Source organism: Trachemys scripta, chromosome 3 (genome assembly GCF_013100865.1).
Source record: "Trachemys scripta elegans isolate TJP31775 chromosome 3, CAS_Tse_1.0, whole genome shotgun sequence".
NCBI classification, from domain to species: Eukaryota; Metazoa; Chordata; order Testudines; family Emydidae; genus Trachemys; species Trachemys scripta.
In genome coordinates this window covers 91,008,731-91,023,973 of record NC_048300.1, presented here as the reverse complement: position 1 = coordinate 91,023,973, position 15,243 = coordinate 91,008,731, and the positions used below count along the sequence as shown (strand labels likewise).

Sequence of the window (15,243 nt, the reverse complement as noted above, 5' to 3'; positions counted from 1 at the left end):
CTTTCTCCACTCCCCTCCAAAAGCCCCCCCCCCGTTTCTTGACTGCCCCCTCCAGAACCTCCCTGTCCCTTCTCCTGCCCCCCCTTACCCTGCTGCTCAGAACAGGGTGTTGGGCTCTGTGCCAGCCGGACACATGGCTGAGCTCCCCTGCACAACACAAAACCCGGTCCCTGGCCCTGCACAGGGCTGCCGGAGCGGGCTGCAGGAGGAGGAGCTGCCGGCCGGCTCAGAATGCAGGGAGGGGGGGGTGGGAGGAGGAAGCTGCTCCGGAGTCCAGCCCGGGACTTTCCTGCAGCCCTCCCAGCCGCTCGCTCTGCCGGGGGAGGGGGAAATCCCGGACATTGTGAGTGCTTTACAAATTCCCCCCCGGACGCTATTTTTAGCACACAAAAGGAGGACATGTCGGGTAAATCCGGACGAATGGTAACCCTATCTAATAAATTTTAGTCTCTAAGGTGCCACAAGTACTCCTGTTCTTTTTGAGACATCAAATTCAGCTATCAAGTCCAGAGGGAATTACGCCCCCTCTCTGAATAACTGTGAGTCACTATGCTAGGGGAGAAAGGGGGGGGGAGGGTTTTTCATCCAGAAACTAGGGGGGCAGCCTCTAAGCGGGAAGCTGTCTGTGAAATGCTGGATCCTTGCTCGGGGTAGGGGGCTTGCTGAGAAACTGTTTAAAGGCAATAGGTGACTTGTGTTAGAGAAGGGAATGTATCTAGTATGGAAGCGCAAAGCCTGAAGTTGCACTTTTATGTTTGTTTTCTGTGTAACTTGTATGCGTTTGCTCTCCCTTACTAGTTCCTCTTTGAATCTGTGGCTATTCTATGACATAATCTTACTTATTTTTACCCCAAGCAGGTCTCTGTTGTACACACTGAAGTGTGCATGTACTGAAGTGAGCTGATAAGCGGGGGCGGTTTCATGCCTTCAGGGTTACAAATCAGAAAAGACAATTCAGTTGTTAGGAATACTGGATTTCAGGAGATTGTGGGCTGGAATACTGCTGGTGTCACCCTGCAAGGAGTAACCAGGGTGGTGGAAGCCAGGATGAGACCTGGTGCTTGTGTGCAGTATACTAGTATCAGGGATCTGAGCCGTAGCAGCACAGCATTCAGGCATCCCAACGCTACAGGGAAGCCAGTGACAGAACCCCTTGGGGGTCTGGGTGATCCCCAAAATGTCAGTGGCTGATACTAGAGGGTTTAGTGGAAAAGGCAAGAAACGCTGGAGTTAATTATGGAATAAGTAGAGCTGGGCAAAAAATGAATTGTTTTGGTTTGATGGCCATTCCAAAAATAGATAGATATAATTTTGGCTCAAACTGATTTTTTTTTAAATTGTTGGCAAATTGACAAGTCAAAAAATGGAATTGTTTTAGGGCAAACAAAGGGGTTCTTTTAGACAAAAGGGAAGTGTTTTGTCTGGAACCATGTTTGATTGGTGTTTAAAATATTATTAAATAAATTTGGAATTAAAAAATTCCCAGCAGCCATGAAGCACTGCTTGTGTGCACACAGGTCCTGTGGAGTATTTCTGTGAATGTTGTATTTGTTACCATGGATGCACCCACTGATTTTTCTCAAAAATATGTTTCACTGGACGCATGGGGGAGGGAGGGAAGGTGAGTAGTTGAAGTTGAGTGGTTTTCTGGCAAAGCAAGTATACCCTAGAAAGGCCCACTGCTAGATAATGAGGATATACTGTATGTATTAGCAACATTCATCTTTTCTCAGTAGTGTATTACACAGCTTGTATGGGAGCAACAGCTACTACTGGAGACCCATCTTGTGTCATACTACCTAGTTATAATGGGACTGAGTTAAAGGTGGTTTGACTGTCTTACCTCCTTTTGATTGCGGGGAAGTTCGACAGTCTAAACACTTAAACTGCAGGGAAGTTTCACCCATTGACACTACAGCTGATATGGCTCCAAATGTTCTGACTGTGTATTCGTTTGTGTATCAGAGCATTCACTTTACAGTAATTTCTTTTTTAAATGAAATTGCTCTTCACTGCAAGTCTGGGAAAAGAGAAGGATTAAGACAATAAGAATATTTTTGCACTGAAACATAGAAAACCAAAGAATTTTTTCCCCTGGCAGTTCTTTCTCTTTTACAGCTGTATTGTAAGAAAGAGAGAACACATTATCAAATTGTTTTTATTTAGTGCAGGCTCCTGCCATGGCTCTTTCCATACATATATGTGCAATAAAAAAGAGGAAATAAAATCAGGAGATAAAAACAGTGGTAAAATAATTACATTATATAAACTCTGCAGCAGTTACACATTCTAGCTAAAATAAATTCCTTACTCTCTGACTGCTAGATTCTTTGCAGTCAAAGCAAAAAATGTTGCCTCAACTGGCAGATAAGATGTCCTCTCTGAATGGAGATAAACTGCCATTCTTTGGGGGAGGACTAATACCAGTAAATAATTCATAATAAATCATGGACAAACTGTGAGCTGTCCCTCCGTTGGGAGAAAGTGATGGGAGCCAGGGGGAGAAGTGCCATTTAAAAAAAGCAACAAGTGAATTAATGGGTAGCTTGAGCCCAAGGCCCAACACATTAAAACAATTAATTAAAAAACTGAATGTCAGACACCCTCAGTGAGATGTGCAAGTGGGTGTCACATTATTCCCTACAAGAGCAGTGGCAGGTGGCTAAAATTAACTGGGACCAACAATTACCTCAGCTTTCATGCCCTTCTTTCCAGAAGCTGGGTCACTGCTGAAGCTGCTAATTGGCCCTGAATGCACAAGAAAGGGCAATGAACACAGAGGGTTCTCCAAAGGAATTTTTAGTCTTTTGAAGCTACTTCCTTCTCCTACCCTGCAGGTGTTCTGAACACAGGGTGGGGATTAGCATTGCTCTCATCTTCTGGAGATGCTTCTCCTCCTCTCACTGCACCCACTAGTGTGGGAGGAGAGTAGCTTGGAGAAAAGAAAATTTAGGGGAAGAGACACCTTGGGGAAGGAGAATAGAGTCTAGGGGAAAGAAAGAGGTGAAGAAAGGATATGGGGAGGGGAATCCACAGAATAAAAAAACAAAGAAATGGGAGGGAGGAGTTGGGTAGACAAAGACTGGTCTAACCTAACCAGTTGACTTACACCAATATAGTAGCTATGCTCTGGTCCAGTACATTCTACATTCAGATCTACTGTATATCTTTTCAAATGCCTCTGCAGAAATTCCTTTGAGAAGCTGCACATCATCTAGCAGTTATGGGGGAAGAGAAGGAGGTTGTCTCCTGCAGTAATGCCAGAACTTGGATTATTTGCTGGCATTACTGCATTCCATGCTGACCACAGCAAGAACTATAACTGTTCAGTGTGATCTCAGTTCAGGTATGCCCTCCCCGCACTCTGCTGCACGCTATGCCTTGGCAACTCTTTCCTTTCTGTGATGTTCCATGGCTCATTGCTGAATTACAGAGCAGGTAGTGGAAAGCAAATAAGTTCCACATTTCCAAAGAAGCCATTTGGACTGTTTTATACATATTGTGCAGTTATCTAAGAATTAGTCCAGTTTTCCTGGCTTCCATACAGCATTTATCACTTTTGTAAGTATTAAGTAGAAACAAAGTATTGTCCTTGCATTTACAGGTGCCTCCTAGACTATGGCTAGCAAAAGTCCATGGACAACAAACAGAGGTCTTGTCAACTTGGTCTGGATCAAAAGGATTGCATGGTCCATGTTGTTAGCACAGGGGTTTGGCCCAACATCCTATTCAAAATGTGTCCTTCTCCTAACCGATGCGATCCAGAAAATTGCCTCCTTCCATCCCAGAAGTGGTTGCATATCTATTAAACTTTTGCAGAACAAACATTTAAGTCTCTCTTTTGAAATTTGTCCTGACCCACCACCGCACTGTTGTCCCAGCATGCCCCCTCGTGGCCAGATGTGGCATTGCAGCAGTGCTACCTCAGCTCCCACACTTCTTTGGATTCCTCTGGAGGAGCTGCAGCCATGCCTAATGCCCACACAAATAAATCTTACTCGCCAACTATATGTTGGATATCATGGCTTTATTGCAGATAATACTGTGCCATAGCATATAACTGCAGCTAGGATTGAGACAAAATGATATACCTGAGTTGAGTATATACTGTACTAGTGAACACAGGTCTTCTATTCTGGCAAAAAGCAACAGAGGGTCCTGTGGCACCTTTGAGACTAACAGAAGTATTGGGAGCATAAGCTTTTGTGGGTAAGAACCTCACTTCTTCAGATGCAAGGCAAGTGGTATATATGCAAAGAAAGGGGAAAGAGCTATACCTATAATGCTGTGGTGTGGTCACCACTTGATTGTATACCTCAGAGATCATATGGTTCTCCACACACACACACACACACACAGGAAAGTAAGGAACACACAGTTTTGACTCTAAACATGCAAATTTTTTCTTCTATCATGGCACAAAGATGAAATACTTATGGGGATGCTCAGGTCAGTAATTACCAGCTCTAGGCACCAGCAAAGCAAGCACGTGCTTGAGGCGGCACAATTCCAGGGCAGCATTCCGGCCATTCTTTTTTTTGCTTGGGCAGTTGTGCTCTCAGAGCTTGGGGCGGCAAAAAACCTAGAGCCGGCCCTGAGGTCAGTACTAAATGCAAAGTGGACTTTGCTCTGAGAATTAAAAGCCCAGTAAGAATTGAAAGTATTTGGTACTCAAAGACTCACTAAGAACAGTGCAGAACTGGGCCCTGAGCCCACTGTAGGCCACAAGTATTGTGCTTATTGTATAGTTTGGCGACCTGTAGCACATATCCTCATGCCATCAGGTACAAAACTAGGCTGCTAGACAAGGCTGGCCTGGAAAAGTGTCTATTTCCTAATCCAGCTCTTTAACAGTATAACACAGAGCACTGCTGCTGCTACACCATTGTGCTGCAAGGTTTGCTGTACGTGTCAATATAAAAAGCATATCTCACTAACACTCATCTCATACCTCTGAACAGAATGATTCCTTGCAGTTCCTTTCAGTAAGGAAAGGAACAGCAACTTCAGTAAGTTGTACCACTTGTGTTAAAGTGCCATGAATTGACAATGGTAAAAGCCCCAAAAGAAAACATGTCCTTGCTAATTATTGCTTTATTTGGGGGAATACATTATCAAGGCATGTATACAAGATTAATCAGAGCAGCCATGAAAATAAATGCTAATTGAAATTAGTTCAGCTTGGCATATTTCATGCATTTTAATCGTCTGAAGCCCACTCAAGGAGACCTCAACTACATAAACTAGTTTAATGCATGCATCCATCTGAATGTAATAAGTCTTCATTTGTTTTAACAGGTCATTTTTGCACAGAGGGTGTTAGTTTGGGGAGATAATTTAATGTCCCCAAGCACAGCAGAGAGAGATTTGTAGGAATTATGTCTGTTATTTGTATACAGGTCTTTCCTGCACATTTCCTAATGGCTGGTTTGTCTGTGCTCTTGTTTCAGTGAGCACAAAGGCAGCCTAACTGTTTCATAAGAGCCTTCTTCCTGCAAAGAAACTCCCAAAATGACATCACAGCCAATTTCTCATTTATTTTCCACTTCCTGTGCTCTCACCAGACCAGATCTTGGCCCCTGCTCTGTACCAATCTAGTGGCCCTAAGGCCAGAAAGTTGCTCTAATAGGACAGTTGAGGATTCCTCTAGCTTGGAGTTCCACCAGCTCCACCTCCCTCTGATGTGACAAGCACACCCAGGGAACATTGGGAACAAAGTTGGGTGGGGCAGGAGCAGTATTCAAAACGCATGGGTCAAGCCTGGAAAAGTCATATGATCATGATATTTAAGCTACTTTTTCGTTGCCTTCTGGCTTTAAGTTTTGAATCTTTCTAGGGTTTATCTTTTCAAGCATTTCTCTGCAACCTTGAGGATGAGAAACCTAATGTGTATTTTAATGAAAGCTGCAATTCTCACACTGCTGTGTCTTGCCTCCATTTGTGTTGAGATGATATCTAGGGCAGCTTAAGCTCTGGCCCATTTTTGGACAGATATAAACAACTAAACAAGATGCAAGGCATTGGATAAGCAAACCTGTTACAAATAAGAAACTTAAACACCTGCAACCCATAGTTTCAATTTAAAAAAATGAACGCATTTCTGTCCTATAGAAATTTGAATCCATTTCCTAAGGGTACCCAGGAGAATAGTAGTTTGGTTCCCATTTTTCATTGAAAAAGGAGACAACATTGCTGGTAGAACAAAGTTTTTACATAAGCAGTAAGAGAGAGAGTGTCAGCTATGCAGGAGAAGGGAATGCAACTTAAAGTATGACAAATAGAGTTGAAGGCCTACTGTGAAGATAAAAGTGGTTTAAAGTAATAGTCATGCATTAAATTGCCAAGGAAGATTGACAAACGATGACTCACGTCTCATCAATATTACAAGAAGTTTTAAAATTTGTGTTTATTTTGTTCCAAAATACCAATGTATTCCCATTGTTGTTGCACTGAGACCACATGGGCCATGCCATCTGCTTTAGTCAAATAATTTACAGTTGTCTGGACTTTTATGCATGGTGAGCTGGGATGTCTGTGTCCGTTAATATTCTTCTCCTGCAGCATGGCAGTTATCCAGCAAAGCACATGCTTAACTTAAGTACAGGAAGTCCCATGGAAGTCATTGGAGCAGCTGACGTGCTCAAAGCTAAACAAGTATTTTAAATACCCTGCTGAACTGAAGCCTAAATGAGGGCAGAATTTACCTTGCAGCCCCTTTAGAAAGGTACACCACCTTTTCTTGTGCTAAGTCTGGCCACAATGCTCTCAACATTAAATAAAGATGAGATTTTTTTTAAAATAAAAGTCTTATTAATGGATGCTGATATTGTAATTTGCACGTGGTCTATTTGATTGGTAAGTATTAAAACCAGCACTGGGATAAAATATTCACAACCTCAAATTTTTTGAAGTATTGCAATTCTGTGAAAATATAAGTAATGTTTTGCAAAGTCAAATCCTGCCCTTGTTTACAAACAGGTCCATTGCAATATAAACTCCTCAGCATTTTCAGAATTTCAGTTGTTGAAATTTAATATGCCAAATGTTGACATTTAAATTTTCACAGGTTTGATGCAAAGCTTTTTTTTAAAAAAAAAATGCAAAAGCTAATAAAAAGGTAGTTTTCAGGCTTCAAAGTTGCCTTAAATAAAATTCCAACTTTTTAAATTCTTAATAATTTACACCCCCATCATATTACTTTACAAATGTTACTACATATATTTTAACTTATGTAGATGTCCTACAATTATACACACACACACACTCTTCAAGGTACTGTAACTCATCATAGCTGCCCATAGGGCTGGATAACAGAAGAGTCTATGCACAATACTCACACAAGCAGGTTGATACCTAAACAGAAAACATACATAATAGCTATGATGTCTTTGGAGATCTATATTTTAGGGAATGATTGTTATATTTGTATGATGTTAAAAGTCTTTTAAACCAGTTACTTCAGTAATCTGTTTGCACACCGACATGATGCTGGACGTATGAATAATCCCCTTATTTGGACAAATAATCACTTTTAATGTAGTGCATCTTTTAGAAAAAAGCCATTTATATAATCCAAGGGTCGGCAACCTTCAGCACGCGGCCCATCAGGGTAATCTGCTGGTGGGCCGCAAGACATTTTGTTTACATTGACCATCCACAGGCACGGCCCCCCGCAGCTCCCAGTGGCCATGGTTCGCAAGGGTATTGCCCTGATGGGCTATGTGCTGAAGGTTGCCGACCTCTGATATAGTCTTTAAAATGTACAATAGAGACAGATATTTAAGACCTGATCAGGCCCTTGAGAGCCAAATACTTTCAGTAACCATGAAGGCTCTGCTTCCTTTATATTTAAGAACAGATCAGTTAGATATTTGAAGATTACATAGTGCATCATGCAAGATCCTCCATCAATGGTTTATATAGTCCATGAAATGAAATAATTCACAGTCTATGAACTTTTAAGGCCCTACTGACAATGACTAATGCAAAGACAACAAAAATGAAAAGTATCTGAGCCTGGTCTGCCCTAGGAAATTAGATCGGTATAACTACATTGCTCAGGGGTGTGAAAAATCTCATTGACCCATCTTCCACCGCTCAGGGAGATGGATTACCTACACTGATAGGAGAATCCATCCCGTTGGCACAGGTAGTTTCTTCACTGAAGCACTACAGCAGTAGCATTTAAAGTGTAGAAAAGCCCTTTTATGTGGGGTGGCATGTTGTTGTCCCAGCATGCCCCCTCATGGCCAGATATGGCATTGCAGCAGTGCTACCTCAGTTCCCACCCCCCATCCTTTGGGGTACCTTGGCCCTCAGCCAAACCACTTTGTAGGGCCCCACCCCTGTCAGGGATGCAGCTTCCTTTACCAAAGTCCAACAAAAAATAAATAGAAAACCAAACCTTCAGCTCAGTTGGGCTCAGCCAGCCACCTCTTCGTCACAAATAGCTTTCATCTGCTACAGTTTGTCCCTACCCCAAGCCTCAGGCTCCTGTTCCCTCAACAACCCCACTGTTCAGGGGCTGGCACACTCTTCCCCTCACTCAGGGGGTCATGGAGACTACAGTTTCTCAAGACCCTTGTCACCCCTGGAGTAGCTCATCTGCTCTCCTTCCTCCATCTCAGCCTTCTTTCAGGCTGCTTGAGAGAGAGAGAGCACAAGCACGTACATACACAAGTGAGTACACGTGCACACTTCCTACCTCCATTCCTGTGGGTCTTCTTCCTTCAGCTGGGTTCACCCACCTCTTTATGGCAACAAGCTCTATTCCCCCCCAGCTGAGATTTATTTCCAGTTAGGCCTGGCCCATCCTCTGGTGCAAGCAGGCTGGCTAACTGGCTCTCAGGCACATATTAACCCTTTCCTTCCAGCAAACCATCACCTACCAGCCATTTTTTTTCTCCGTCCTTCCTATCGGTTGTTTTGATAGCTCTGGCTTTTTCTGAATCTTTCCCACATGGAATCTCCCACAACAGCGTCAGTATCACTTAGGATCCCAGCAGCTTCTTCTAAGTACCTCTCCACAGGAAAGAAGTATGGGTACTCTGAGAATCTCGCACAGAACCTACATCTCTCTCTGATCACATTTATGTCTGTTGAGTAACATCAGTACTCACCATTCTGTCCTGGCAGAGTGGGGAGTGGAAGTAGAATGAGCAGCCTGGGTACTTTTTTGTTTCAGAATGCATTCTGTGCTTAGGTTTATAATTTAGATACATAATTATGTATCATAATTTCCCAAAAGAGCAATATGAGCTTCCTGTTTTAGTTTTGAACTCTTAGAAAACTATTAAAAAAACAAAAACATTAAATGTAGGTTTCTTATGACTGTAGATACACAGTGCTCTAAAATGAGAAAATTAGGAGATTAGTAGCTGCTGCCGATATTCTGCTGGATCAGAAGTTTTCAACGAAGTTCTTGAGACCATATTCCGGTTGTGCAAGTCTGCCGCCACTAGTTAATGGTGGCTGCCAATTCCTTACAACCAGCTGCTGTTCAGTAAAATTTCTAAACAGAGCAAGGCAAGAGAAAGAAACACAGAATATCTTCCTTTACACCTTTTATGTCTTTCCCCAGAGGGCATCCTAAAAAGAACTTTAGTAATTTTTTTTTTACAAATCAGTCCTTAAAATGTTAAGACATTTTCTGTTTGGTAAGGCACTTTACATGTTATTTTGTGGGACCACAAAGGAGTTTAATTAAAAAAAAAAATCATATGACCCACTGAGAACAGGACAAACAATGGGCTTGGCAACCTAGGAAGCAATCAGAATTCCAGAGCAGAATGGCCTGAAACTTACTTTGAGAGAGAAAGTTTCATTTTACCACTGCAAACCTTTTAGACTCAATGACCTCATGCAGTATCAAATGGCTTAGTGAATACTAAACTATAGGATGTTCACAAAGGTTAATGAAACAAAGGGAAAGTTAATGCACCACTCAGAGCAATATTAAGGGTCTATCTATACTACAAGCACTACAGGAGCACAGTTGTAGCACTGCAGCGATGCTGCTGGAGAGTTATAGCATAGACACTTGCTACAGCAAAGGAAGGGGTTTTACCATCCCTGTAAATCCACCCACTAGAGAGACTGGAGCTAGGTGGCAGAATCTTTCTGTCCATCGGCCTATCTGTGTCTATGGGATTAGGTCAGCCTACTTATGTCATATAGGGCACAACATTTGTCACAGCCCTAAGCAACATAGCTAGGTCAACCTAAGTTTGAGGTGCAGACCAGGCCTAACTCAAATTAAAATACAAAAAAAGATACCAAAAAACCCTACCTGTTCAGCTGTGATTGAAAGGTACTTGGTAGATTTAAAACTAACTGATTTTTAAAGCTGGTTATTAAGTGTACACTTCTAAAGAGTTAGTACTTATATTAACAGCAGCTCTCTTCTCATTCAATTTTTCCTAATGACGTAAGTCACTCAGACCAACATACCAGCTCAGGATATGAGATCGTCTTACATTTTCCACTGTTGTAACGTAATTATAGTAAATGTGTTATTTAATATTGTAAGTGTTAAATATAACTTTCCTAAAATTACTAGCAAGCCAAAAACTCTTAAAATAAAATTGGATTTTTAGACATATTGGACATTTTTTTTTGTTTACTTCTTCACCAAGAATCTGGTCCATTGCAATGCCACAATATATATGATTTAGGTCTCCATTTTTATATACCGCAATTCCAATACTTAGTAGATACAGCAGTTCTTTTCATCTAGTGTGATGCCCAGTGGATACTACAAATATTTGTTGAATCAGTTTTTGTCTCAATTCTGCTTCAGCCATAATGGTTCTTCTGCAAATTTTCTCCTAGATTGCATTGTCACTTATTAGATCAATGCTTCATTTTGTTTTACAAACATTCATGGAGGTGTGTAAAAATATTTCATTTGAAGCCTGTGCATTAGACAATTGCTTGATTAAATAAAATGAATTATAAAAAGTGTCTCTGAAAATCACAAAGCCAATACTGTTGTTTCACAGATGCTTCCTACAGGTAAGTCACTGGTATTGGTTTTATTTAATACTGATAGCTGTGTTCATTCACCCACTTTGCTGATTTTTCTAGGTACACCAAAATGAAGACTGCCACCAATATCTATATTTTCAACCTTGCCCTGGCAGATGCCCTAGCAACAAGTACTCTGCCATTCCAGAGTGTGAATTACTTGATGGGAACATGGCCATTTGGTACAATCCTTTGTAAGATCGTTATGTCCATAGACTACTACAATATGTTCACAAGTATCTTTACGCTCTGCACCATGAGTGTGGATCGCTACATAGCTGTTTGCCACCCAGTCAAGGCTCTTGATTTTCGCACTCCCAGAAATGCCAAAATTGTCAATGTCTGCAACTGGATTCTTTCTTCAACCATAGGTCTGCCAGTTATGTTCATGGCAACCACAAAATACAGGCACGGTGAGTCTGACTTTCATAACCGGGGTTGAGTTAAACTGAATGTTTAAATGCTCACTCTCTTTCTTAAGACCTAAGCACTGTCTCTCTTTATTTTAGAGGGTTGGGCCTCAATTCTGACCTCGCAGCTGTATAAATCAGGAGAAATCATTGGTATGAAATCAGTGGAAATGAAAGCAGCATCAGGCCCCTTCAACATGTTTAAAATAATACCTGTCACAAATTCAGTAATGTTATAGAAAGGCTTTCTATATGAAGTATAGTTTGGTATTCTAGACCTATGATGATTGTCATATCGGGGGAAAACAAAATGAGATCTGTGGTTTGGCTGACAAAAGAGAGGATATATGTAAGCAGCAGTGTATTCACTAAAGCTGATGCAGGAAATAAGATGGGAACTGTGAATTTTGGGGGGGTAATAGTTTCAAAATTCAAAATCTTTTCAATTTCAAATTGTATTTTCAACCAACACTATAGTTTGGTCAAAAAATGGTGTGGTGGGGAGGCAGGGGAATTTCTTGAAAATTCTCTAAATTTTTCCTGTTTATTTTTTGATTTCAAATTTTTGATATTTTGTCACAATTCAGAAAAATGTTGGCCAGCTTTAGCATTCACTGTAACCTATCAACGTTGAGGCACTCCATTATAGTCAAGCAAGTCCTTTGGAGCCAGTGGGGTTCTGTAAGGACAATACTTGATTCTGTGGTATAAAGTCTTATCCTCCACATCTACTCTGCCCCTCCAAAAACCAAAAATCTATCTATACAAACTATACACCAAGTACTGCAGATGACCATGTATGTAGATGAAGTCTGTCATGCCATAAGATGTCCACAAACTATAGTTGACAAGTAAGGAACATATTTTCAAGGGCTTTTGTTTCTTAAAATATGCTTCCAGTTTTCATGTAAGAAAAATTATTATTGACCTATTAAGAGCCTCATCCAAAGCCCAAGGAAATCAGTGGAAAGACTCTCATTGACCTAGGATCTGATCCTGAACCAACTGAAGCTAATAACAAAGTTCCCACTGATTTCAAAGATGCAGGATAGAGCCTTAATGCACTGGATCAAGTCTTAACTATCAAAAAGTGTGCAGGGCACCACTAGTACAAACAAAAGCATTTATAGTCTAATCCTGCAAACAGATTTGCCCGTACTGACTATTTTGGAACTCCTCATGGGGTTCAGGAGTCCCATATAGCAGATCAAGTCTAAGTAAAAATATGACAAGGGGGGGAAAAACAGAGGAAGGATGATAGAAAGAATAGGATTATAGAGACAAGAGCATGAGTTACCTTAGTGATACTGCATACAATCTGAAGATATGGTTTAAGAACATAAGAATGGCCCTACTGGGTCAGACAAATGTCCATCTAGCCCAGTATCCTGTCTTCCGACAGTGGCCAGTGACAGGTGCCCCAGAGGGAATGAACAGAACAGGTAATCATCAAGTGATCCATCCCCTATCGCTCATTCCCAGCTTCTGGCAAACAGGGGCTAGGGACACCATTCCTGCCCATCCTGACTAATAGCCATTGATGGACCTATCCTCCATGAATTTATCTAGTTCTTTTTTGAACCCTGTTATGGTCTTGGCCTTCACAACATCCTCTGGCAAGGACTTCCACAGGTTGACTGTGTGTTGTGTGAAGAAATGCTTCCTTTTATTTGTTTTAAACCTGCTGCCTATTAATTTAATTTGGTGACCCCTAGTTCTTGTGTTATGAGAAGTATAAACAACACTTCCTTATCTACTTTCTCTACACCAGTCATGATTTTATAGACCTCAATCATATCTCCCCTTAGCCGTCTCTTTTCCAAGCTGAAAAGTCCCAGTCTTATTAATCTCTCTTCATACGGAAACCGTAAGGTGTTATGTTAACTTGCATTATGGTAATAGCTGTGTGCACAACTTGTTTGTGTATATTATATATGGAAAGGTTGTATGTCACTTCCTATCTTTAAATATTTGAGAACTTTCGCTTAGATCACTAAAGAGCTTTGTTCTCGCTGTATGTATGCACACACACACACACACACACACACACACACACACACACACATTAGATGCACAGAAATGCTGTAAATAAAGTTCTCCCATGACATATAAAGCACCTACAACGCAACCCAGTCTTTGCCTACTCTTCCTTTATAAGAATATTCAGTTTTTATTACAGAACCTATTTTTGTAACCAAGCACACCCACCTAGTAATTTACATTCACCATAATATAAAACATTATATTTCCCTCGTATGCCAGAATATAATAGCATATTAGCACTTCAGAATTTCTTTTTAACGAGCACATTAACAGGAAATATTATCCAGAACAACACCAGTGCCATGCAGAAAACTCATCTGCATAATAATTCTAGCAAATGCAGAAGTAGATCCAAAGCAAACAAAGGAAAGGAACATCACATTGGAACAAACGTAGCCACCATTATTGTCACAATTTAGAGTTAAACACATGAGTTGGCGTGGTTAAGATAATTTAAACACACATGTAGAAACACAGATTAAGAACTCCATGTGCAGCAATAACACAAATGAGAGAGAAATCTGAAAAATCCACAGGTGTGGAGAGACCCATTTTATGGTTTGAAAGCAGTGTGGAAAATCTTGCATTGCAGCTGCTGTCTTTATATGGATAACAGAAGAAGAGCTGCCTAGCCGATACATTTCATGTGTGTTAAATACATTAAATTTCAAAGAAAACACTATCAAAAATATTTATGGGAACTCCTGAGTTCTACCATTTTGGATTTCATATAAACACACAAAATCACCTTCACTCCCAACATTCAGTGGAGATATTTATCACATTTGATCTGATTGATGACATCTTACCTGATCATTTCAGCCAGTGAGTTATGTTTTTGAATGTGTATATTATTATCCATGTTTAATAAGACTGGTATAACCCCCTTCTCTCCAGTCTCCTGGGCTCTTGCCTCTGTACTCTAACAATCAGCAGCTAAATTAATCTTCCTTTCCCTCCCTCAGGCATCCATGCACTTCTTTAAGGCCTCAAACCTTCAAGGTGCTGACCTTTCTGACCCTGATTCAACACAGCTCTTACGCACAAATTTAAACGCTGTAGTAACTAGGGATGGACTTAAACACATGCTTCCTGTGAGGATGTAGGTGATTGTGACAGACTGCTGGGAGCTAGCAGCTGACCCAGCACTCTGATCACTTAGCATACTTTTACACAGGGGTAAAAAAAACAGTGCCTGGCCTGAGCCAACTGACTTGGGCTCGGGCTCTGGGCTGAAAAATTGCTGTGTAGCTGCTCGGGCTCAGGCTGCAGAGTCCCAGAGCTCAAGCTCCAGCCCGAGCCCAGCGTCTCCACAGCAATTTTTCAGCTGTGAGCCTGAGCCCTGTGAGCCTGAGTCAGTTGACCTGTGCCAGTCACAGGTTTTTTTTATCCCTGCATAGACATACCCTTAGGGCTTCTGTGGGGAAAGTATTTAGTGCCCGACTGGGGGGCAGAAGACCATGGGCTGATGAGCTATGAGGCTAACTATCCCATCTGCTAAAAATATAGTTAAAAACCAAAAGAAGGAAGTGCAAAGGGAGGAGAGAGGGCTAGCAGGGCCCTAGGGGAGCCAGGTTGCTGGCTGGTGAGATTGCTTTGTCTTCTTCTCCTCACTGGAGACAGGGCTGAGGATTGAAGGACACTGTAGGTGGAAGTGCTGCACAGGAATGTTGATGATGGCTTGATGGAGGAAACAAATGAAAACAGAGGTGTTGACAATAAAGAGGCATCCAAGACGGTTTGCAAACCTGCCCTGTTACAGTGG

The 15,243-nt window shown here is 41.4% G+C and overlaps 1 protein-coding gene across 1 annotated transcript in view; it reads left to right on the top strand.

Annotated features, from left to right (window-relative positions):
* Positions 1 to 15,243, top strand: part of OPRM1 (opioid receptor mu 1) — a 36,760-nt gene that overhangs the window by 14,207 nt on the left and 7,310 nt on the right. The window contains exon 2 of the mRNA XM_034765368.1: positions 11,086 to 11,438. Coding sequence (XP_034621259.1) covers positions 11,086 to 11,438 — 353 coding nt within the window. The remainder of the gene's footprint in view (positions 1 to 11,085; positions 11,439 to 15,243) is intronic.